The sequence below is a fragment of the Oncorhynchus mykiss genome, chromosome 23 (assembly GCF_013265735.2).
Source record: "Oncorhynchus mykiss isolate Arlee chromosome 23, USDA_OmykA_1.1, whole genome shotgun sequence".
Taxonomy (NCBI): domain Eukaryota; kingdom Metazoa; phylum Chordata; class Actinopteri; order Salmoniformes; family Salmonidae; genus Oncorhynchus; species Oncorhynchus mykiss.
Window position 1 is genome coordinate 26523472 of NC_048587.1, and position 22904 is coordinate 26546375.

Sequence of the window (22904 nt, forward strand, 5' to 3'; positions counted from 1 at the left end):
ATGCTCGTCGGATGTGGCAGGGCTTGCAAACGATTACAGACTACAAAGGGAAGCACAGCCGAGAGCTGCCCAGTGACACAAGCCTACCAGATGAGCTAAACTACTTCTATGCTCGCTTCGGGGCAAATAACACTGAAACATGCATGAGAGCACCAGTTGTTCCGGAAGACTGTGTGATCATGCTCTCGGCATCCGATGTGAGTAAGACCTTTAAACAGGTCAACATTCACAAGGCCTCAGGGCCAGATGGATTACCAGAACCTCTACCACAAGCATGCGCTGACCAACTGGCAAGTGTCTTCACTGACATTTTCAACCTCTCCCTGTCCGAGTCTGTAATACCAACATGTTTCAAGCAAAACACCATTGTGCCTGTGCCCAAGAACATTAAGGTAACCTGCCTAAATGACTACTGATCCGTAGCACTCACGTCTGTAGCCATGAAGTGCTTTGAAAGGCTGGTCATGGCTCACATCAACACCATTATCCCAGAAACCCTAGACCCAATCCAATTTGCCGATGACACAACAGTGGTGGGCCTGATCAACGACGAGACAGCCTATAGGGAGGAGGTCAGAGACCTGGCCTTGTGGTGCTAGGACAACAACCTCTCCCTCAACGCGATCAAGACAAAGGAGATAATTGTGGACTACAGGAAAAAGAGTACAGAGCACGCCCCCATTCTCATCGACAGGGCTGCAGTGGAGCAGGTTGAGAGCTTCAAGTTCCTTGGTGTCCACATCATCAACAAACTAACATGGTCAAAGCACACCAAGACAGTAGTGAAGAGGGCATGACAAAACCTACTCCCCCTCGGGAGACTGAAAAGATTTGGCATGGGTCCTCAGATCCTCAAAAGGTTCTACAGCTGCACCATTGAGAGCATCCTGACTGGTTGCATCACTGCCTGGTATGGCAACTGCTCAGCCTCCGACCGCAAGGCACTACAGAGGATAGTGCGAACGGCCCAGTACATCACTGGGGCCAAGCTTGCTCCCATCCAGGACCTCTATACCAGGCGATGTCAGAGGAAGGCCCTAAAAATTGTCAAAGACTCCAGCCACCCTAGTAATAGACTGTTCTCTCTGCTACCGCACAGCAAGCAGTACCGGAGTGCCAAGTCTAGGTCCAAGAGGCTTCTAAACAGCTTCTACCCCCAAGCCATAAGACTCCTGAACATCTAATCAAATGGCTACCTAGACTATTTGCATTGTCACTTCAATGCATGGTCACTTCAATAACTACCTACATGTACATACTACCTCAACTAACTGGTGCCCCCGCACATTGACTCTGCACCGGTACCCCCTCCTGTATGTAGTCACACTATTGTTGTTTTTACTGCTGCTTTTTAATTACTTGTTACTTTTATCTCTCATTCTTATATGTTCTTGTATTTTTTGAAACTGCATTGTTGGTTGGGGGCTCGTAGGTAAGCATTTTCACTGTAAGGTCGACACCTGCTGTGTTCGGCGCATGTGGCTAATACAATTAGATTTGATTTAAGATACTATTGGGTGTAACAAACCCAGTCATTCATGGATGAAGTTTTAACATGGGCTTTTGTTAGACTAAAATGAAACAAGTTGCCTAAAGTTATCATACTATATGACCCCCTTATTTTGGGGGGAAATCACAGCTATGCTGACAATATGAAATATGAATTCCATTTAGGAATTTCCCCTCTTGAACAGGAAAGAAATGGGGTATGCTGAACGTATAATTAAGTGCAGTATGTCAGGCTAGTGCTCATTCTACACCTGTCTGGGGCCTCAAGCAGAACGTTTTTTTTCTTCTCAACCCATCACAGTAACGTTAAAGTTAGACTAAAAAGATTTCGGAATAACTTCTAATCATTGGCAGACCTATTCTTCTAGGTTTATGCACACCACTTTGCATTGGATGGCGCGTAATAGAACTTTATGTCCACTACAGCAAGGTGTAGGATTGTACGACAAAACATATTTTGTGCTCTCTTTCCATGTGTTTAACATCATTATTTGAGGAGGATGTGGAAAGATACGAGTTGTTTAAAGCATGATTGTTGTATTTACTTAAATGGGCAATCTGCAGTTCAAACAATAACAAAGCGGACACCCCACCTCGGTTTTGGTCAACAGCTCAGGAATTGGGTTGGAGAAATGTAACCTCTCTCACATTCATAGACTGAGCTATGAAAGCAAGGAATGACCGTCCATGATTTCAAAATTATAGTTTTAACCATGTTTTGAGGCTGCATAGTCAATGTTTGTTTACAATTACATTGTTTTACTCCAGTTTGTAAACAATCTTATATTTGGGATTTCTGATCGGGTGCAACAGTTGAACTAAGCTCATGAGGCATTTTTAAGTTATATTCTTCAAGAATCACCCCATTCACGAAAAAGGTTTGTGTGATCGTGGCTTTCTAGGTAAAGCAGGCAGACAGGCATAGAGGCATTCAGTTACTGTTCGATTGAACGTTAGACTGGGAAAAACGAGTGACCTAAGCAGCTTTTAGCATGGTATGATCATTGGTGCCAAGCGCACCGGTTCCAGTATCTCAGAAACGGCCGGCCTCCTGGGCTTTTCACACACAACAGTGTCTAGGATTTACAGAAAATGGTGCGACAAACAAAAACATCCAGTCAGCGGCAGTCCTGTGGGCGAAAACAGCTCATTAATGAGAGGTTGAAGGAGAATGGCAAGAATCATGCAAGCTAAAAGGCGAACCACAAAGAAGCAAATAACGGCGCAGTACATCAGTAATGTGCAGAGCGGCATCTCGGAACGCACAACTAGTCAGTCCTTGTCATGGATGGGCTATTGCAGCAGACGACCACACCGGGATCCACTCCTACCAGCTAAAAACAAGAAGTGGCTCCAGTGGGCACACAATCACCAACACTGTGCAATTGAGGAGTGAAAAAACATTGCCTGTTCCGATGAATCCCGTTTCCTGTTACGTCATGCTGATGGCAGAGTCAGGATTTGGCATAAGCAGCATGAGTCCATGGCCCAATCCTGCCTGGTGTCAAATCAAATCAAATTGTATTTGTCACATACACATGGTTAGCAGATGTTAATGCGAGTGTAGCAAAATGCTTGTGCTTCTAGTTCCGACAATGCAGTAATAACCAACGAGTAATCTAGCTAACAATTCCAAAACTACTACCTTATACACACAAGTGTAAAGGGATAAAGAATATGTACATAAAGATATATGAAAGAGTGATGGTACAGAACGGCATAGGCAAGATGCCGTAGATGGTATCGAGTACAGTATATACATATGAGATGAGTATGTAAACAAAGTGGCATAGTTTAAAGTGGCTAGTAATACATGTATTACATAACGATGCAGTAGATGATATAGAGTACAGTATATACGTATGCATATGAGATAAATAATGTAGGGTATGTAAACATTATATTAAGTAGCATTGTTTAAAGTGGCTAGTGATATATTTCACATCAATTCCCATCAATTCCCATTATTAAAGTGGCTGGAGTTGAGTCAGTGTGTTGGCAGCAGCCACTCAATGTTAGTGGTGGCTGTTTAACAGTCTGATGGCCTTGAGATAGAAGCTGTTTTTCAGTATCTCGGTCCCAGCTTTGATGCACCTGTACTGCACCTGGACCTCGCCTTCTGGATGATAGCGGGGTGAACAGGCAGTGGCTCGGGTGGTTGTTGTCCTTGATGATCTTTATGGCCTTCCTGTGACATCGGGTGGTGTAGGTGTCCTGGAGGGCAGGTAGTTTGCCCCCGGTGATGCGTTGTGCAGACCTCACTACCCTCTGGAGAGCCTTACGGTTGTGGGCAGAGCAGTTGCCGGACCAGGCGGTGATACAGCCCGACAGGATGCTCTTGATTGTGCATCTGTAGAAGTTTGTGAGTGCTTTTGGTGACAAGCCGAATTTCTTCAGCCTCCTGAGGTTGAAGAGGCGCTGCTGCGCCTTCTTCACGATGCTGTCTGTGTGGGTGGACCAATTCAGTTTGTCTGTGATGTGTACGCCGAGGAACTTAAAACTTACTACTCTCTCCACTACTGTTCCATCGATGTGGATAGGGGGGTGTTCCCTCTGCTGTTTCCTGAAGTCCACAATCATTTCCTTAGTTTTGTTGACGTTGAGTGTGAGGTTATTTTCCTGACACCACACTCCGAGGGCCCTCACCTCCTCCCTGTAGGCCGTCTCGTCGTTGTTGGTAATCAAGCCTACCACTGTTGTGTCGTCCGCAAACTTGATGATGGAGTTGGAGGCGTGCGTGGCCACACAGTCGTGGGTGAACAGGGAGTACAGGAGAGGGCTCAGAACGCACCCTTGTGGGGTCCCAGTGTTGAGGATCAGCGGGGTGGAGATGTTGTTACCTACCCTCACCACCTGGGGGCGGCCCGTCAGGAAGTCCAGTACCCAGTTGCACAGGGCGGGGTCGAGACCCAGGGTCTCGAGCTTGATGACGAGTTTGGAGGGTACTATGGTGTTAAATGCTGAGCTGTAGTCGATGAACAGCATTCTCACATAGGTATTCCTCTTGTCCAGATGGGTTAGGGCAGTGTGCAGTGTGGTTGAGATTGCATCGTCTGTGGACCTATTTGGGCGGTAAGCAAATTGGAGTGGGTCTAGGGTGTCAGGTAGGGTGGAGGTGATATGGTCCTTGACTAGTCTCTCAAAGCACTTCATGATGACGGAAGTGAGTGCTACGGGGCGGTAGTCGTTTAGCTCAGTTACCTTAGCTTTCTTGGGAACAGGAACAATGGTGGCCCTCTTGAAGCATGTGGGAACAGCAGACTGGGATAAGGATTGATTGAATATGTCCGTAAACACACCAGCCAGCTGGTCTGCACATGCTCTGAGGGCGCGGCTGGGGATGCCGTCTGGGCCTGCAGCCTTGCGAGGGTTAACACGTTTAAATGTTTTACTCAATGGTACAGGCTGGTGGTGTAAGGGTGTGAGAAATGTTTTCCTGGCACACCTTACATCTCGATACCTATTGCGCAATGTTTCCATGCCACGAAGAATTCTGGCTGTTCTGGAGGTAAAGGGGTGTCCAACCTGGGATGGGTTTACCTAATAAACTGGCCACAGAGTGTATATTAATTCAAAAGTAAAAAAAAAATAATGTATGTTACAATCACAGATTACCGATTTAAAAAGCAAAATGTCAATGATAATCTTCAGAAAAGGCTTAATTCACAACCTGGAAAAAGACAGCATGATATAATTACATGGCATATCATCAACATTTCCTGACTTGTCTTCTTACAGAAGACTTCAAAAAGCACTTACAGACACAAACACAGGATAGTGTCTATGCCACAAACTGTCATCGTTCCCCTTCTCTTCAGATAATTACCAGTTTCCTATGCTGGACTTATTCTTGCACTGCTGTTACATTTTGTCATTGTATTTGTGTTTCTGGTGAGTAAATTCTTATTGCAACATCCTGTCTTTGTTGTATTTCTAGCCCAAGACAACCCTAACAGTCTGAGACACAAATACAACTTCATCGCTGACGTGGTGGAGAGGATCGCCCCAGCCGTGGTTCACATTGAACTCTACCGCAAGTAAGAGCTGTGTGTGTGTGTGTGTGTGTGTAGGTCCTTGAATATCTGTAGACAAATACCAGAGTTTTCTTTACGACCCACCTGGATGTAAGAATACACTAGTTGGGACAACACTTAAGTACTTATCCTTTTTCATTATCTCTGCCTCTCATTCTCTTTCTCCATATCCCCTGTCTCTCCATCCCCCTTCTCCCTATTTCTATTCACCCCTCCCTTTCTCTATAAATGTATCTCTCTCTCTCTGCATCTCTTTATTTCCCTTTCTCTGTATCTCTTTCCCTTTCTACCTCTCTCTCTCTATCTTCCCCTCCCTCTCGCTCAGGATGGCATATTCTAAGAGGGAGGTGGCGGTGGCCAGTGGCTCAGGGTTCGTGGTGTCGGAGGATGGACAGATCGTGACCAACGCCCACGTTGTGGCCAATAAGCATAGAGTAAAGGTGGAGCTGAAGAGCGGCGCCACCTACGACGCCAAGATCAAAGACGTGGATGAGAAGTCCGACATCGCACTCCTCAAGATCGACTCACCAGTAAGAGTGGTCACTAGAGGTCACGGTCATAGTTACAAATCAAATTGAAATAACTTTATTCAAACAACTTACCACATCAATAGTTAACATAGGAGCCAAACGGAGGCATAAGGAATGGGTTTGCAGTTAGAAACATTTGCAACATGTTAGTTTGCCTGTGTGTGCCACCCACTCCTTCACAAAGATTGTCACATTATTTCTTCAAATGGAAACTTTATGGAATATTATAAGCGACATAAATAGTGGGTTTGAGGAGTGTGGCTTTACACAGTAGCTCCCACGCTTCAGTCCTTTTTAATTCCTGCCTATGAGAGTGTGTGGGAATGACATTGACAGTTTCAACACCCGGGAAGCAGATTGGATTTTAAATACAGCCTTTCAGGCCAACAGCAGCCATCTTGGTGCCGTACTTTCCTATATTTTACAACTGCATATCGAGACACCGTTGGCAACGTGAGCAACAATTGAACAACAATTACTCAATATTATTCCCTATAAAACAGCAGGGGAGTCGGAATTGCAAGATGTTATTGATATAAAAGTGTTGTTCAGCTTGATAACATAGAGAGGTGATTGTTTGAGTGATGCATCCAAATGGTCCTTGTAAATGCTGTTGGCAAATGGCATTCAGAAGAAAAAAAACGTAATAAAACAGCAGTCATTACGCAACGATTCTCAGAAATATACCGTACTTGGAAGATATTCCGCAAAGACTCATTAACAGCAGATGAAAACCCATGTTATGCTCCAATGAGAAAATAGTTTGGATTGCAAAAGTTTTGCTCATAAATGGCCTTACAGGCCATGTAAGGTTTTTGCCACGGGAAAGTACAGTAATATTGAGAGGCTGTTGCTTTGTGGACCAGCGGGATACACATCCCACATGAATCATAGTCGACAACCATATGAAGGAATGCCTGGCACCTAGTCAAAGCCACGGGCTAGGAGTAACTGCACAGCAGAATGCCTCACCAAGCTTTCCCTTGCTTCAATGCACAGCTGAAAAGACACTCACGACAAGAACAGGGCTACACACTGCATCAGCCCAAAATGTCAAGACAAGCACAAGGTTATTTTTATGCAGCCTACATTGGTTCCCCATACTGGCCCTGAAAGACCACTGTGCTATATTCTCAGGTCTACATTCAAGACCTATGCTAGACAACAGTCAGGTGATATCAGACCCAAGGCAGTGATCCATCAATGTCTGAAGAAAAGATTATGGATGGAAATAGTTGTTGTAATGAAAACCAGCATAAATATTATAATTCTCAAAACAGGACCAGTTGCAAGACACTGAAAAGTCGAATGCTTTGTGCCATGGTGGTAAAGACTACCACCCATCGACTGGTGGACCATGACAGCCCAGCGCTGATTGTGGATTGACCATACACCCGGGGCCCCATTGTGGCTCCATAGCTAAGACCTCTTTATATTTAGTTTATTTGGATCCCCATTAGCTTTTGCATAAGTAGCAGCTACTCTTCCTGGGGTCCACAAAAAAACACAAAACATGACAAGTAACAAAACACTGATAGTCAAGGACAGTCACACCATTGATATACAAACAATACAACAACAAAAATAATACAAACAATACAAATATATATATATTTGTGTGTTAGAGTGTGTCTGTGTTTGTTTGTGTCCCCATCACAGTCCCAGGAGTTATTATTTAATCAGTTTTTAAAGGTAATTTTGCTGTTTGCTTGAGTAATTGGAGGTGGAAGGGAGTTCCATGCGATGATAGCTCTGTATCATGCCATAAACTCGTTTTGAACATGGGGACTGTGAAGAGACCCCTGGTGGCATGTTTTGTGGGGTATGTATGGGTGTTTGAGCCGAATGTTGTTTGATTATGCAGACAATCTGGAATTTAAGTCACAGTAATATTTCTCATAAAAACTAGATGTGAAGCCGTTAATCTCTCGTCAACCCTCAACCAGGAAAGACTTGCATGCATGTTGTTGATGTTAGTTCTGTATGTGCAGTTAATGGAAAGGCCTGCTCCTCTGTTTTGAGCCAGCTGCAGCTTTGCAATGTCTCTCTTTGCTGCACTGGACCATATTACCAGCCAGTAATCAAGATGGGACCAGAACCTTAATAGCTAGTACAGTTGATTTTTGAGTCAAAAACACAGGACTTATTTTTAATAACAATATATCCCTCCCCTTCTTCAGATCAACTTTGTCAATATGACTTGAACATGATAATTTGGGCTCACGAGTGGCGCAGCGGTCTAAGGCACTGCATCGCAGTGCTAGAGGCGTCACTACAGACACCCTGGTTCAAATCCAGGCTGTATCACAACTGTCCGTGGTTGGGAGTCCCATAGGGTGGCGCACAATTGACTTCCCTACTTAAATAAAGGTTAAATATATTTTTTTTAGCAATTGACAATCCAATGTTATACCTAGGAGTTTAGCTTCCTCAACTTGCTCAATGGTCACACCCTTTATGTACAACTCCAGTTGAGGTTTAGGTGTTAGAGAATGTTTTGAACCCAATACAATGCTTTTAGTTTTAGATCTATTTAAAACCAGTTTACCTATTCTGATACTGACTGTAGTTCCTTATTAGAATCTCAGTGAGCTCACTGGCTTTGGCTACTGACATGTAGAGTGTGGAATCATCAGCATACATAGTCATTCTAGCTTCATGTAAGATCAGTCGAAAATAATTTGTAAAAATAGAGAAAAGTAACGGCCCAAGGCAACTGCCCTGAGGGATTTGGCACTGTAGATATCTGATGTTAGAGAAGCTTCCATTGAGGAACACACTGTGGGTTCTATTGAAAAAATAACTCACCAAACCTGTGATGGCAGGTGATGCGAAGCCATAGCAAGTGAGTTTTTTTTCAATAAGAATTTAAGATCAATAACATCAAAGGCTGCACTGAAATCTAACAATACAGCTCCAACTATCATCTTAATATCCATGTATTTTAATCATCTGTCATCTGAGTCAGTGCAGTACAAGTTGAATACCCTTCTCTGTAGGCATGCTGAAAGTCAGTATTATTACATATTATTCTATTTGGTCAAACAATCCTCTCCATCAGTTTACTAAGAACAGGCAGAAAACTGACTGGTCGGCTGTTAGAGCCAGGAAAGGGTGCTTTACTATTTTTAGGTAGTGAATTACTTTCGCTTCCTTCCACGCCTCTGGGCACCCACACTCCTTTAGGCTTTGGTTGACGATATAGCAAATAGGATTGGCACATCCAGTCTGCTACCATTCTCAATAGTTTCCCATACCTGGTGGCTTATCATTATTGATGGATAACAATACTTTTCCCACTTCTCCCACACTAACTTGACCAAATTCAAAACAGCCATCCTTCTCTTTCATTATTAGATATTTGATTAAAACAAATATGATTGTTCACTGTTCAATGTTGTCATTTCACTTCTGAGTTTTTCCACTTTACGAGTGAAATGATCGTTAAAATGATTGGCAATATCGAAAGGTTTGTTATCGGTAACCCATTACCTTCAATGGAGATGAATTGGGTTTTCTGCCCATGACATCATTTAAGGTACTCCAAAGTCTTTTTTCCATTGTGTTTTATGTCATTTATCTTTGTTTGGGAATATAATTTCTTATTTTTTTATGTTTAGTCACAAAATGGCTCAATTTGTTGAGCCAGCTGTTGAAATCTTTGCCCCAGTTGTCCCTTCTATGTGAGACAGTGTCTACCCAGTTCCATGGGGGACAGCACATCCTTAATGTTAATGATACAGGGGGTAGGGGAGGGTGTTTGTGAGGGAAAGAGTCGAATAGAGATGGAGAGTCAGTGAAAGAGAAATTAGAGGATGAGAGAGGGAGGGAGATAATTAGACGGGGAAATAAAGGGAAAGTTGGAATTTCTTAATTTGAAATGTAAGGGAAAATATAGTCAGTCGTCACAGTTTTGTCCTCAGTGCTTCAGGTCTGTACTCTTAAGTATTCATCTCTTTCCCTCTTTTCCTCACTCTCCCTCCTTCTCTGTATCTCTCTTGCTTCAATTGGGAGTCATTATGAGAAGAGGTTACTATTGTCAAACTTTGTAGTGCATATAAGCCCACTGAGAAAGAATCAATCACACATGTGATCTTTGAAAATGTACTTTTTGGATGTAGAATACCCTTTCTTCCCCCTCGGTGCTCCATGAGAAGCAGAGTTTATTGGTGGCTGGGTTGGTCCGTTCCTGGGTTGTGGTGTGGTGTGGTGTACCCCCGTCTCTGGGGAAGACATTAGTCTGTCTGCAGCAGCTGGGACTTCAGAGGATGGGAAGGGAAAAAGTGCTACACTCCTTTCTGACAGAAAGAGAGTGGGATAGAGAGAAAGGAAGAGAGGGAAACAGTTCCATATGTCTGGAAAGCTAAGTTTGCTAATAGGCTAATGAGTTCTCTGTGTGATGTAGCGCTGGGAAGATATTGAGAGAGGTCATCATGTAGGGGAAGGAGCAGCTTGTTAACCCTATCAACTCACTGCCTAACTTGTCTCTCATACACAATAGTTCACTGACGATGTCCTCAATTTGGGCAGTGCCAATAAAAACTGAGGAAGTCATGTCGACAGACTGATTGCGGTTAAACATACCTAGCCAAAAGAGGACGCCACATCATCATCACTAAATGTATTAGCTCTTATTGGTTTAGGAGTCATCCAGGACATGCTCTGCTCCTCATCTTGTGGAAAAAGTGGTGTTCTTCTAGAAAGAAGAAGAGGGTAAATGAATCACATCCTCGTCTCATCCTCCATTTCACTCGCTCTCCCACAATCGTTCTCATCCATTTGGATGCAGCGGTGCGGACGAGGGCCAGGGAAATCCGACTGGCCTTGCTCTTCTATTCCATGCTGCAGACTTGGCCTAGTTTGTAGGTGGTTGTTTTCCAATCCAGCGATGCAGGGAAGAGAGACCCAAACATCCCAACCACATCTCGTCAGGTCTGCATGGCCCAGAGATCAAAAGTGTGTGGCGTCTAGCCGCCGTCAGTGAGATGTCATCCAGGGTGTCTGTAAACCTGAAGGAAACACAGAGAGAGCTTTTGACCACGTGTTGGCTGGGATATTTACAACAATGTGCGCATATTGTTTTTCTGTCCGATATCAGTGAAGGTTAGGTTAGCCAGTATGGTTGAAAGGTGTTTATATTAACTAGCCTATGCTATTAAATATTGTTCAGATGGCTAGCAATCAGTGAGGGAAGGGACATTTATTTTTCTTATGACATAGATTTTCCCCAGCCCCATGTGATATAGTTGGGTGCACGCGTAACTCTTTCCCTGAAACTAGCTGTTATGTTGAGCTCACACACATACGTTTCCTGCCACCCCTCAGCCAATGCCGATCCCCAGAGCTGATGGTTCTGCAGGTGTGAGCATGTCGGATCACGCTCCTCTTTATTCATTGTGGCACAACCCTTGGGCTAAAAGTTCACGTGTAGCCAAAGTACTGTACACCAACAGTCACACAACTTGCTAGTCCTCCCCATGATACCTACAGTATAATCTCTGCGTGGTAGCACAGTGCTACAAAGATAACATAATACCCACTGCCTTGATTTCCCCTATAGGAAGAACACAGTAGTGACCACAGTAAAGACCGTAGAAGTTGTAATAGGTTTAATCACCAAACAAAGGGTGTATGTATTTCACTAGCATGTCTCTTAAAACTAACGGGTGCCAGCTGTGTTGGTGTGTTTACAGTTGTGAATTTGTTGGGTTAAGTCAAATGAACCCGTTTTCATATATTTACGTGCGCCTTTTAAACTATTAGCGACACTCCATCACAGCATGAAGCTTGACAAAACAAGTTTGCACCTAGGCTCAAGTCATAAAATAGGAGTTAATGTAGTAGGTTTTAAAAGCGATTCCAAACTGCCAAAGCTGTAATATGAAACAAAGGCTCGTCTATGGCAACAAAGGAGGCATTTTCCCCGTCGGTCCTTCCACCCCCTGCCATAGCAGACACTCTAGATGTACTGTACAATTTTCTAGAGATGGTTGAGATGATGAATATATGAATATCTGGAATGATACCACCACTTCTAGGTGCCCCTGTCATGCAATACTGTTTCTGGATGGCTACTAGTAAATACGGGCTTTTCTGTTGAAGTATACTGTCTCTGTCACTATCTCAGCCTCTATTAAAATCTGAAATTGTGCCATTCTCAGTTATGTATGAAGCAATCGAGAGCTTGGAAAACATTCATTGTTTAAGAATAGAGTGGTTGAAATTTCAATTAAAAAGTTTTAACTTGAGACTGAGGACCAGGTATTAGTGCCTTTAACTGAAAGCATCTCGCATGATGTTGGGGGACGGCCAATGCAGGAGAGGGTTTCCTGCTCCTCGTCTTCTACCGTCAACCACCTCTTCTTAATGTGTAAAAACTGTTGGTAGATAAATCCGGCAAGATCTAGGACCATGAAGAAAAAAAAAACTGTCTGTGCAGTTGGCTTCTGCGCCCTCTCACCCGCTAGTGACTGAATGCTGATATACTTGGTTCTGACTCACTACAGGCTGTCCGGCAAGAACAGTACGGAAGCTTCTCACAGTCCAGGACGTTTATTATCTTCATCACCACACACTGTAGTGTGGTAAATGTTGGGGATGAGTGTTAAGGCATTAAGACCGGCCCATGGTTCAAAATAACCTGGTGAGTCACTTATGGTCAAGTGAAGGTCAGAACCACCAAAAATTACATATATAGTATACGACACAGAATCCACAAGGACAAAAAAGTAGCTGCAAGTGGTTAGGTGATAGCTAGACTAACAGTCATCACACATGAAGAGTCACTGCATTTAATGTTTCCTTTGTGCCTATTCACTCACACACTTCCACCCTCAAAGGGCTCATATCAGCTAGTCTAGGCATTCACAGTTTATGAGTGAATGTGTGTAAGCATGACTGTACCGCCCTCAAGACAGTGGCAGCATTGTGTGTAAGCAGATGGATATGTGCAGGTGTGTGTCAAGATGTGTTTTCATCATTCACTAGGCCGAGACATTTCAATAAGCACCAGTCGATTGTATAACAATCACGCTGTTATTACCACTATCACCACTATCACCACAGCAAGCGGCTGGCAGACAACCAGTCCTGACGGTCTCAGTGACTAAGACTCACCTGACCTCCTCTTGCCAACGTGTGCCTTTTCTATCTGGTTATCCCTTCACCCTGGTCAGGTCGGGGTAGGGGCGGTGTGTGTGTGTGTATTTCCACACAAGGATAAGAAAATTCAGACAAGTGGGGACATTTCGCCGGTCCCCACAAGGAAAAATGCTATTTTAGGCTTAGGGGTTAGGTTTAGGGTTACAATTAGGGTAAGGGTTCGAATTATGGTTTGGTTTAGGGTTAAAGGTTAGGGTTAGGGTTTAGGCAAAATAGGATTTTGAATGGGAATCAATTGTTTGGTCCCCACAAGGATAGTAAAACAAATGTGTGTGTGTGTGTGTGTGTGTGTGTGTGTGTGTGTGTGTGTGTGTGTGTCTTTGTTTGCGTGTGTGTGTGAGTGTGAGGGTAGGGAGTCACAGACTGAATAGCAGTTCAGACTGCTATTCCGGTATCATGTCTGGATGAAGGGAATGAGAGGGGGAAGGAAGAGAAGGTGGGATTGGGGGATGTGAAAAGTTCCCCTCAGTTACGCACTCATCTTCTCACTGTCATCTTCTATTAATACTTACGCTACAACTCAGGGGCCGAGTTCACATTGAGTTCCCGCAAGCTAAAATGGCGTATTATAATTTACATCAATTTTTATGGATTAATACTATTTGTAGGCCTATTCAGCTATTGTAGGCAACAGTCAGCAGTAAAAAATTACTCTAATGTTGTGTAGGGATGCCAATCAACATGTGTATACACTATATTGGAAAGGGGAATGTAGCGTTATCATATTTCATGATGGCAATATGAATACGCCTGGGTAGTTGACGACAGGGCGTGTTTTGGTGTTTGCATACAGAGACTTGGCTGTGTAAATCTTTGGCTTGTTGGCCAGTCAGTCTCAGTTACCTTAGCTTCCCACACGGTGACTCTATTTATAACCCAGGGTAAACAAAATGGATACAAGGAACACATGGGAAAGGTCTCAAGATGGTGCTGTTGTCAGGGAATTCATGGTGGGCACTATCGGCTTAACGTGATGCAGTGACGCTTTGGCTAGGACCATTCACTCATTGGCTATGACTGGACGGAATGGAAATTATTTCATGCAGAGAGAAACTGTGGCTGGATAAATATACCCTCTGTCTGTCTGTCTAGGCACTGTCTCTGGCTTGTCATGGTTGCCTAGCCATGGAGTCTGTGGTCCCTGAGTTTAACATAAATGGATTTGTACTGTTTCATGAGGTACTGGCCAGTAGTCACTTATAAAATAGATGCACTGTTGAGGGGGTGGACTGACCATAGAGTGAGAAGAATTGGAAGGGTCTATGGAATTGTGCTTGAAGGGCTTTAGCTTCACTGTAAATATTAATGCTGTAAATAAATATGCCCTCCCTAACTTGTCCCCCCTACAGATCAAGCTTCCTGTGCTGATGTTGGGGCTTTCGTCAGACCTGAGGCCTGGGGAGTTTGTGGTGGCCATCGGAAGCCCCTTCTCACTCCAGAACACAGTTACCACAGGAATAGTCAGCACAACCCAACGAGGGGGCAAGGAGTTGGGCCTACGCAACTCTGAAATGGAATACATTCAGACAGACGCTATTATCAATGTGAGTCTGTGAACACATGCACACACATCCCAAAGGATTGTGAACTGAGAACTGAAGTGATGTCCTTTTTTTGTTGACAGTATGGTAATTCAGGAGGCCCTCTGGTGAATCTGGTGAGAATACTCTTTGTTTATTGACAGTTAAACAGTATTTCTACATGTCTAATAGAAGGCAGACACTGTGTCTGCATGATGGCACATTCTAGTTTGAAGCTGTATGCAAATGTGTGATTGTGGTACAGTGTTATTAGTGTGTCACTGTGTGGTTTTCAGACACTAAATTGACTATTGTATATTGTTGTTGGATGATTGTATTATTGACTTCATTATTGACGGTGTTATTGTAGGATGGTGAAGTGATCGGGATCAACACTCTGAAAGTGACAGCTGGTATTTCTTTCGCCATTCCCTCCGATAAGATCAGAGAGTTCCTGACTGAATCCTACGACAGACAGTCCCGAGGTAGGACGTTGAATCCCTATAATCATTCTGGGTGTAACATCTAAATATGTCCCCCTAGTGTATGGTCCTGTTTACACGGAACCTAAACCGGCTGCGCGCGTGAGCCATCGTGCATAAATGTATTTTGTCCCCCTACACCAAACGCAATCCCGACACACAGGTTAAAATATCAAAACAAACTCTGAACCAACGACATGAATTTGGGGACAGGTCGAAAAGCATTAAATATGTATGGCAATTTAGCTAGTTAGCTTGCACTTGCTAGCTAATTTGTCCTATTTAACTAGCTAATTTGTCCTATTTAGCTAGCTTGCTGTTGCTAGCTAATTTGTCCTGGAATATAAACATTGAGTTGTTATTTTACCTGAAATGCACAAGGTCCTCTACTCTGACAATTAATCCACACACAAAACGGCCAACCAAATAGTTTAGTCATCTCTCCTCCTTCCAGGCTTTTTCATCTTTTAATTTATATGGTGATTGGCATCTACACAGTATTTCCACGACAACCTGCAAAACATTTAGTCTTTCAATCATCCACGTGGGTATAACCAATAAGGAGATGGCACATGGTACCTGCTTCTATAAACCAATGAGGAGATAGGAGAGGCAGGACTTGCAGCGTGATCTGCGTCAGAAATAGAAAGGAATTCTATTTTAGCTCTGGGCATCGCAGATGCTCGTTGGCGCGCGCGAGCAGTGTGGGTGCAATAACTGAATAACATGGATTTCTAAATTTATTTTGCGACGCTCGCGCACACGACGTGTCCAGTCTGGTCAGCATGTTAGCCATGTTTTGAGGATAACCATAAACACTTACAGACATTTTGATTCAGACCCCATTATAACTAAGCATATTCCATGGCTCACATCAACACCATCATCCCAGACACCCTGGACCCAATCCAATTTGTAAAGAAAGATCCACAGATCACCAATCTCTATTGCACTCTTACACCAGGGGCATTTCTTGGATTTGAAGACATTCGGGCCCAAAGCCAGTAGGGGCGTCCAGGGGCATTCTTCCCTGGCCCCCAAAGAAAGGAATTGTCTTTGAATTTGGCGCATTTTGACACGAACACCGAGATTAGAACATTTAGAGCTTAGGAAATGTTCAGGTAAATTCTACCTTCCTACCTGCCACAGCAGACACTGCCAGTACTCAATTACAGTTGCTACTGTGGGGGTCTCTACTCTGGAACACATACATCTACAGTGTATTGCCAAAAACCACTCAACAACTTCAAACAAACTGAGAGGGACACACGCACACACACAAACTGTGTCGTAATTAGAATCCATAGAGCAGCTTTAAGTGATACTGTCTACTGTGTGCTCACCCCTCCTCTGCCTCTCTACATCGCTTTCTTTCATCACTTTTTTTCTTGTCTGCCTCATCAGAAAGGTCTCAAGGTAGAGGTGCAGCATGTCATTAGTTCGTTTTAAAGTGTGACTGCATTATAGATTTAGTTTATTAAGAAATGCTAGCGTCCATGACTGAATTCAAATGTGAGTTGGTTTCGGGGTGTGGTTTGATGTGGGAGTCTCCTGTGTGTGTTCGCTGGTGGCAAGAGTTAGCCAAATTATTTAGCCAATTAGCTTCAGCCGGCTGGTGTACAACCTGACTGAATTTGGATAGCCTATCTCTCGGGCAAGTTAGGGACCATCAATAAATTACAATGTAAATGAGACAATATTTTTATGTTGCACACCATTTTAATTTTTTCTTCATTTCCATATTTATGTATGCATTTCTGAAATGTATAGTTGGTTTGAGGTTAAGTAATTGATATTTGGAGCTATTGGAATTTTAACATGTGTGCCCATTACATTTTGTAATTAACCGATTGTCCCTAACTAGCCCCATAGGGATATCCAAAGTCAACCCAAATTTACCACAGGATTTAAGATCAGGCCGCATGCAGCTGCACTCCGAATTGATGATTACTTGTGTGCTGCCTACTTGTGTGCTGTGGGCATGTAGGAGGGATTGAAACAAACCCAACAATAATTTATGAAGTCACGACCACAAGTCTCACAAAACTCTGTTTTGGATGAGACTGACTTTATTCCCAAAATTATCCTATTTACAGTTTAGTCAATTACAGTACAATAAATGTTTCTGACTCATATCAATGCCACATAAGCTGTTTTATAAATGAGAAGTTGGTTTATAGGGGCAGTTGTCTTTAAAGTTACTAATGGGCAGTTCTTTTTACAAATAGTTACTTAGCCTATATGGAAATAACAGACATGAGCCAAGCATGTTTACCTTTAGAATGGAATAGGTTATAAGACCTCTGTGATTAATTTAATTTAGTCAGTTCTACCAACTCAACATTGCTCATTTTCAACAGGGGTAGCCTTTCCTGCAGTCGAATAACCAAAGTGCCCTCTAGTGGCCTCATGAGTGGGATTTTATTAATATTTTTCATAATTTCATAATTAATGAACTTAATTATATTTTTTTAACGGCCCAAAATCCGGTGTTTCTATGTCAAATGGTTTTGTTATATTTCATTCTTCTGCTATGTGTATAAAGTGTAATATTAGGATGCAAACTCAAAATTGAATACATTTCAATTCTATATCTGACATGGTACAGGTGTCTTCTTTTTTGAACCCCATAACCATGTGTGTGAGGTATATACTTTTGTTTCAAAGTAGATTAGTTTAAGACTACCAAGAAACACTCTGTGCGACCCTGATTTAGCCCACTGCAATAAAAGGCTAAATATAATGTTGTAGTAAAGTTGAGCTTCAGTCCACAGATACTGTATGTGCTTCAGTCAGAAAAATGTCTTCGGTCTCAGCTAGCTAGCCAGTCAGTAGCTACCGAAGTGGCTAGCCATCCATGCTAGCTACAGATACGAAACCCATTAAATACACTCGCAGTAAATAAACACTTGTCCTAATACGACTTATATCAACATTCTTTGCTTGCCCATTCACTAAATATACTGTTAAATAACTCTGAATGACACCCAATAGCTTTAGGATGCTGAGCGCTAAGGCTAGCTTATTAGCATTAGCCAGCCCTTACGCTAAAGGAGACTAGCTAGTTAGCTACCACCAACCCTGCACAAACATGTGGCTAAATCTGCTGCTGCTTAGCTGCAGTTTGACTGTTCCGTCCGCTCCACCTCATTCATTGCTGATTTCAACCGGCTCACTTTTTTTGCCTCTCTTTCGGGAAGAAGTTCAAAATATCCATATTTGCTCTGTGCTATGATGAAAACTCTGACTGAGTGACATGCGTTTTGCTGAGTGATGACATTGACATCTAACCAGTGCTGTAAGGGTGGGCAAGGGGTCAAGGGACATCAGCAGTCCACCTGCAGTGTAGTTATAGAAACTCATAGACTGAAATGTGAAAAACAAAAAAAGGTTTGGGGTTGGACCAAAAACATCTGGGGCTGAAGCCCCAGCAGTCCAGGCCTAATGACGACACTGCTCCACACAGCCCTTTCTCACTTGGACAAAAGGAACACCGATGTGAGAATGCTGTTCATTGATTACAGCTCTAGTTTTTAACATCATAGTGCCCATCTAGCTCATCACTGAGGACCCTGGGACTGAAAACCTCTGCAACTGGATCCTGGAGTTTCTGACAGGACGCCACCAGGTGGTAAGGGTAGGCAATAACACATCTGCCACGCTGACCCTCGACACGGGGGCCCCTTAGGGGTGCATGTATAGTCCCTCCTGTACTCCTTGTTCACCCACGACGCCAACACCATCATTAAGTTTGCAGACGACACGACGGTGGTACAGTAGGCCTGATCACCAACAACGATGAGACAGCCTATAGGGAGGTATGGCAACTGCTTGTACATTACTGGGGCCGAGCTCCTTGCCATCCAGGACCTATATATACCAGGCGGTGTCAGAGGAAGGCCCTAAAAATGTTCAGACTCCAGCCACCCAAGTCATACTGTTCTCTCTGCTACCGCATGGCAAGTGGTACCGATGCACCATGTCTGGAACCAACAGGGCCTTGAACAGCTTCTACTCCCAAGTCATAAGACTGCTAAATAGTTAGTTAAATAGTTAACCAAATAGCTACACGGACTATCTGCATTGACCCTTTTTGCACTAACGTTTTTGACTCATCACATACGCTGCTGCTACTGTTTACTATGTCACTTTATTCCTAGTTTAATGTACATGTCTACCTCAATTACATTGTACCCCTTCAAATCGACTCGGTACTGGTACCCCTTGAATATAGCCAAGTTATCATTACGGATTGTGTATCTATTGTTACTTTTAGTATGATGTGTTTTTCTTTTCTATTATTTCTCTATTTTCTTTCTCTCTGCATTGTTGGAAAGGGCCCAGAAGTAAACACTTCACTGTTAGTCCACACCTGTTGTTTACAAAGCACCTGTTGTTTACAAAACATTTGATTTGACCCAGCCTCAGAATCACCCAGATATTCTTCGAGTCAAAAAGAAACCCCTTTTGCATATGATTAAAGAGCTGCCCTCTTCCTGATTTGTTTTCCCTTCTTATTGTGTTCCCTTAGGAAGAGCTGGGGCAAAGAAGAGATACATTGGTGTGAGGATGATGACACTCACTCCAGCGTAAGTAGATCCTAATTAACTGGTCATATTTGTAATGAAAAGGATGGGACGTTTTCTTTTGTCAACTCCTGATAAATACAATGAAAGACTTGAGACTGTGAAAGTGTGCACTAAACTGGAGAATGTAGTCATCCAAAGCTGTCAAAAATAACATATTTGAACTGGGCCTGGTAAACTGAATTTCAGTTGGATACAGACAACTAAGCACTTTTTCCTAATGGGTTACTTAATTTCTTCCCCTTCACTCTCTAGGTTGACCAAGGAGCTAAAGGTGCGACACAAAGACTTCCCTGATATCACCTCTGGAGCGTACGTCATGGAGGTGATCTCCAAAACGCCGGCCGCAGCGTAAGTACAAACTAACAGGGAAAGAAAGTACAAACACACTCCATCTCACCAGTAATATGAGTTTCTTATGAGTGTGAGGACAAGTTGTCTGACATTTTATGTGCTCAGGGGTATTATCTTTGGCTCTTTCCACTGTATGTACACGTTTAAAATGTATATAGACCTTCAACGTCCAACTCTCCCCACAAAAACCCACTTACATTCACACACTCTCTCTCCCATTTTCACGTGCAAATGCATACACACACAACCCCCCTTAGTAAAACATTGCTTGTTCACCCACTCAAAAATCATCCTCCTCCCACATCCTCAGCAGCACATTCAGTGTGATCATCTCTGGTGACCACAGTTCTACCAGAGAAGGGTTGTGGTTGGAGAGACGCTGAGGTCAGCTATTCCATTCATCCCTCAAGTAGCAAGGGGTTTGCTGTGGTTTTCCTGGTCCCTCTCACCCTGCCCTAGTTCTTATATTAGGCCTTCTGTGTCTCATTGGTGGTGTAAGTGTTAGTCCTGTTAGCCTGAGTACAATGAGGGGAATGTGGAAGTATTATCAGTGGTGGTGGGAGAGTAGTTGTGTGAAAGTGGAGGCTTTGATATCACTTCTGGGAACCACTCCAGTCTTTGTGTAATTTGGTTTTACTAGATTTCTATTCCGGGTGTGTTTGGTCTGTGGGAGTGTGTTGCGCAAAGCACTTTCCCCGGACTAATTATTGTGGTCCGGATGAAGGATACATATATGTTGTCATTTAGACTCTTATCCAGAGCCACTTACAGGAACAATTAGGGTTAAATGCCTTGCTCAAGGGCACATCGGACAAAAAAAAATTTTCACCTAGTCGGCTCAGGGATTCGAACCAGCGACCTTTACGGTTACTGGCCAAACGCTCTTAACCGATTGGCTACCTGCCGCAGTTAATTTCAGTTCATTCCAACACATTTGTCCTGCACTACAGATTAAAGCATCAAATAATGTGTGAACTATATTTACCTTCTAACAAGAAATATAAAGGCAACCCGGCCAATGGAATCCATTCCTAGCTGAATGTAGGTGCGATAAAGAGCAATCGATACCGTGAAATAACAATCTTATTATTATAGCTAACCGTTCTATCAAGCATGTTTGTTGCTATAGTTCTCATTCTGTTGTGTTCCTCCTCTCTTAGTGGCGGTCTGAAGGAGCATGATGTCATCATCTCCATCAACGGCCAGCGGATTTCCTCTGCAACCGACGTGAGCACCATCATCAAGAAAGATGCCACGCTGCAGGTGGTGGTGCGCCGTAGTAACGAGGACGTCATCATCACCATCGTTCCCATGGAGATCGACCCCTGACCCCCCAGCCCCACCCATGAGCTGATGCTCATTAGCATCACCAATGGACCTTATATGGACATGTGTGTTTAATCGCGCCCCAATCTGTGGCCTTTAGGGCTTTGTGGCATCATGCACATGGACTCCGCCTTGAAAAGGAACGATTGTATAGAGCATCTCAGCAGAGTTGTACTTCCTCATCCATGTGTATTACACTTTTATTATTGTTCGCTTCTAGTACTGTTAACTGTTAAACACTAGCTAGTTGACCTGTTTTGACTTGTTTGTTCTGTGTTTTTTTTATACTGACTGATTGTTCAGATGGAGGCCCACCGTGGCAATGTAAAACGATGTAGAGAGCAGCTCTGAGCGAGTTGTGCAATTATTTTTTTCTAAATTCCTATTCTAAGTACTGTAGTTTTGTGGTGTATTTGTCGATGACACTTACAGAGAAGAGAATAAAGTCTTAAGTGTTTTATGATGGTAACTTTGATGTTGGAGATGAAAGGATCAATCTGAAGAGCTCACGTATCACAATCTTTTTCAAGCACTTTCTCTCCCCACCTCTTTCTGTATTGCTCTCTTTCACTCACTCACTCACTCACTCACTCACTCACTCACTCACTCACTCACTCACTCACTCACTCACTCACTCCATCACTCACTCACTCACTCACACGCACACATACACACACACAAACATACAGACACACTGTGATGGACTGCTCCCTGACTGAGATTAGATTTACAATATTTTCTTTGCATGTGTATGAGCTTAGCCATGACACACACACACACACACACTCACAAGGAGGACATAAAAATGATGTGGGGCTGTTTTTTATTTAGTTTTACTGCCCCCATAAGGGTTTGATTACTGGCCTACTGTGGCAGTTGGGCTGACCTCACAGAGAGGATAATGGTCCATACACGTAATCCAGACAAAGTCCTACAGATGAGACACTCACATGAACACACCGTAAATGATACAGACAACATCTTAGTGTCATTATACTCCTTATAGTGTGTTGTAACATATCAAGTATTTTAGTTCAGAATCTAGACACATTTCCCATTGATTTATTCAACATTAAAAATATTGATATTAATATCTCAAAAGTAGATTTAGATTTAGTTCATTTTAAGAGTTACTGTTTGGAACAATATACTCTACAAGTACATCAAATTCACAGAGTGGGCTCTGCTAAGCTCTGATGAATTTTATGAGCACCAATAGAGTGAATGGGAAAATGGATTCAAAGAGACCTCCCTCTGCTGGTGATTTTCAGAATGTGCAATCCTAAAAGAGGACTGTGATTGGTTAATGACCTGTAATGTACATTTCTATGTATGAAATTGGTAATATAATTAAAAGTACCAGAGAGCCCACTCTGGAAATTTGATGTGTTTGAAGAGTATA

General features: G+C 43.1%; 2 protein-coding genes across 2 annotated transcripts in view; both read left to right on the forward strand.

The window, feature by feature from the left end:
- LOC110502508 (pleckstrin homology domain-containing family A member 1) overlaps window positions 1-5891 on the forward strand; it is a 58003-nt gene extending 52112 nt beyond the window's left edge. Inside the window, exons 12-13 of the transcript XR_005039157.1 lie at window positions 5447-5546; window positions 5869-5891. The gene's annotated coding sequence lies outside the window, so the exon portion shown is untranslated. The remainder of the gene's footprint in view (window positions 1-5446; window positions 5547-5868) is intronic.
- The window catches only part of LOC110502507 (serine protease HTRA1A), a 30318-nt gene extending 8356 nt beyond the window's left edge, over window positions 1-21962 (forward strand). Inside the window, exons 2-9 of the mRNA XM_021580565.2 lie at window positions 5447-5546; window positions 5869-6073; window positions 14584-14778; window positions 14859-14891; window positions 15125-15239; window positions 19768-19825; window positions 20078-20173; window positions 21337-21962. Coding sequence (XP_021436240.1) covers window positions 5447-5546; window positions 5869-6073; window positions 14584-14778; window positions 14859-14891; window positions 15125-15239; window positions 19768-19825; window positions 20078-20173; window positions 21337-21505 — 971 coding nt within the window. The 3' untranslated portion in view covers window positions 21506-21962. The remainder of the gene's footprint in view (window positions 1-5446; window positions 5547-5868; window positions 6074-14583; window positions 14779-14858; window positions 14892-15124; window positions 15240-19767; window positions 19826-20077; window positions 20174-21336) is intronic.
- Window positions 21963-22904: the final 942 nt, after the last annotated feature.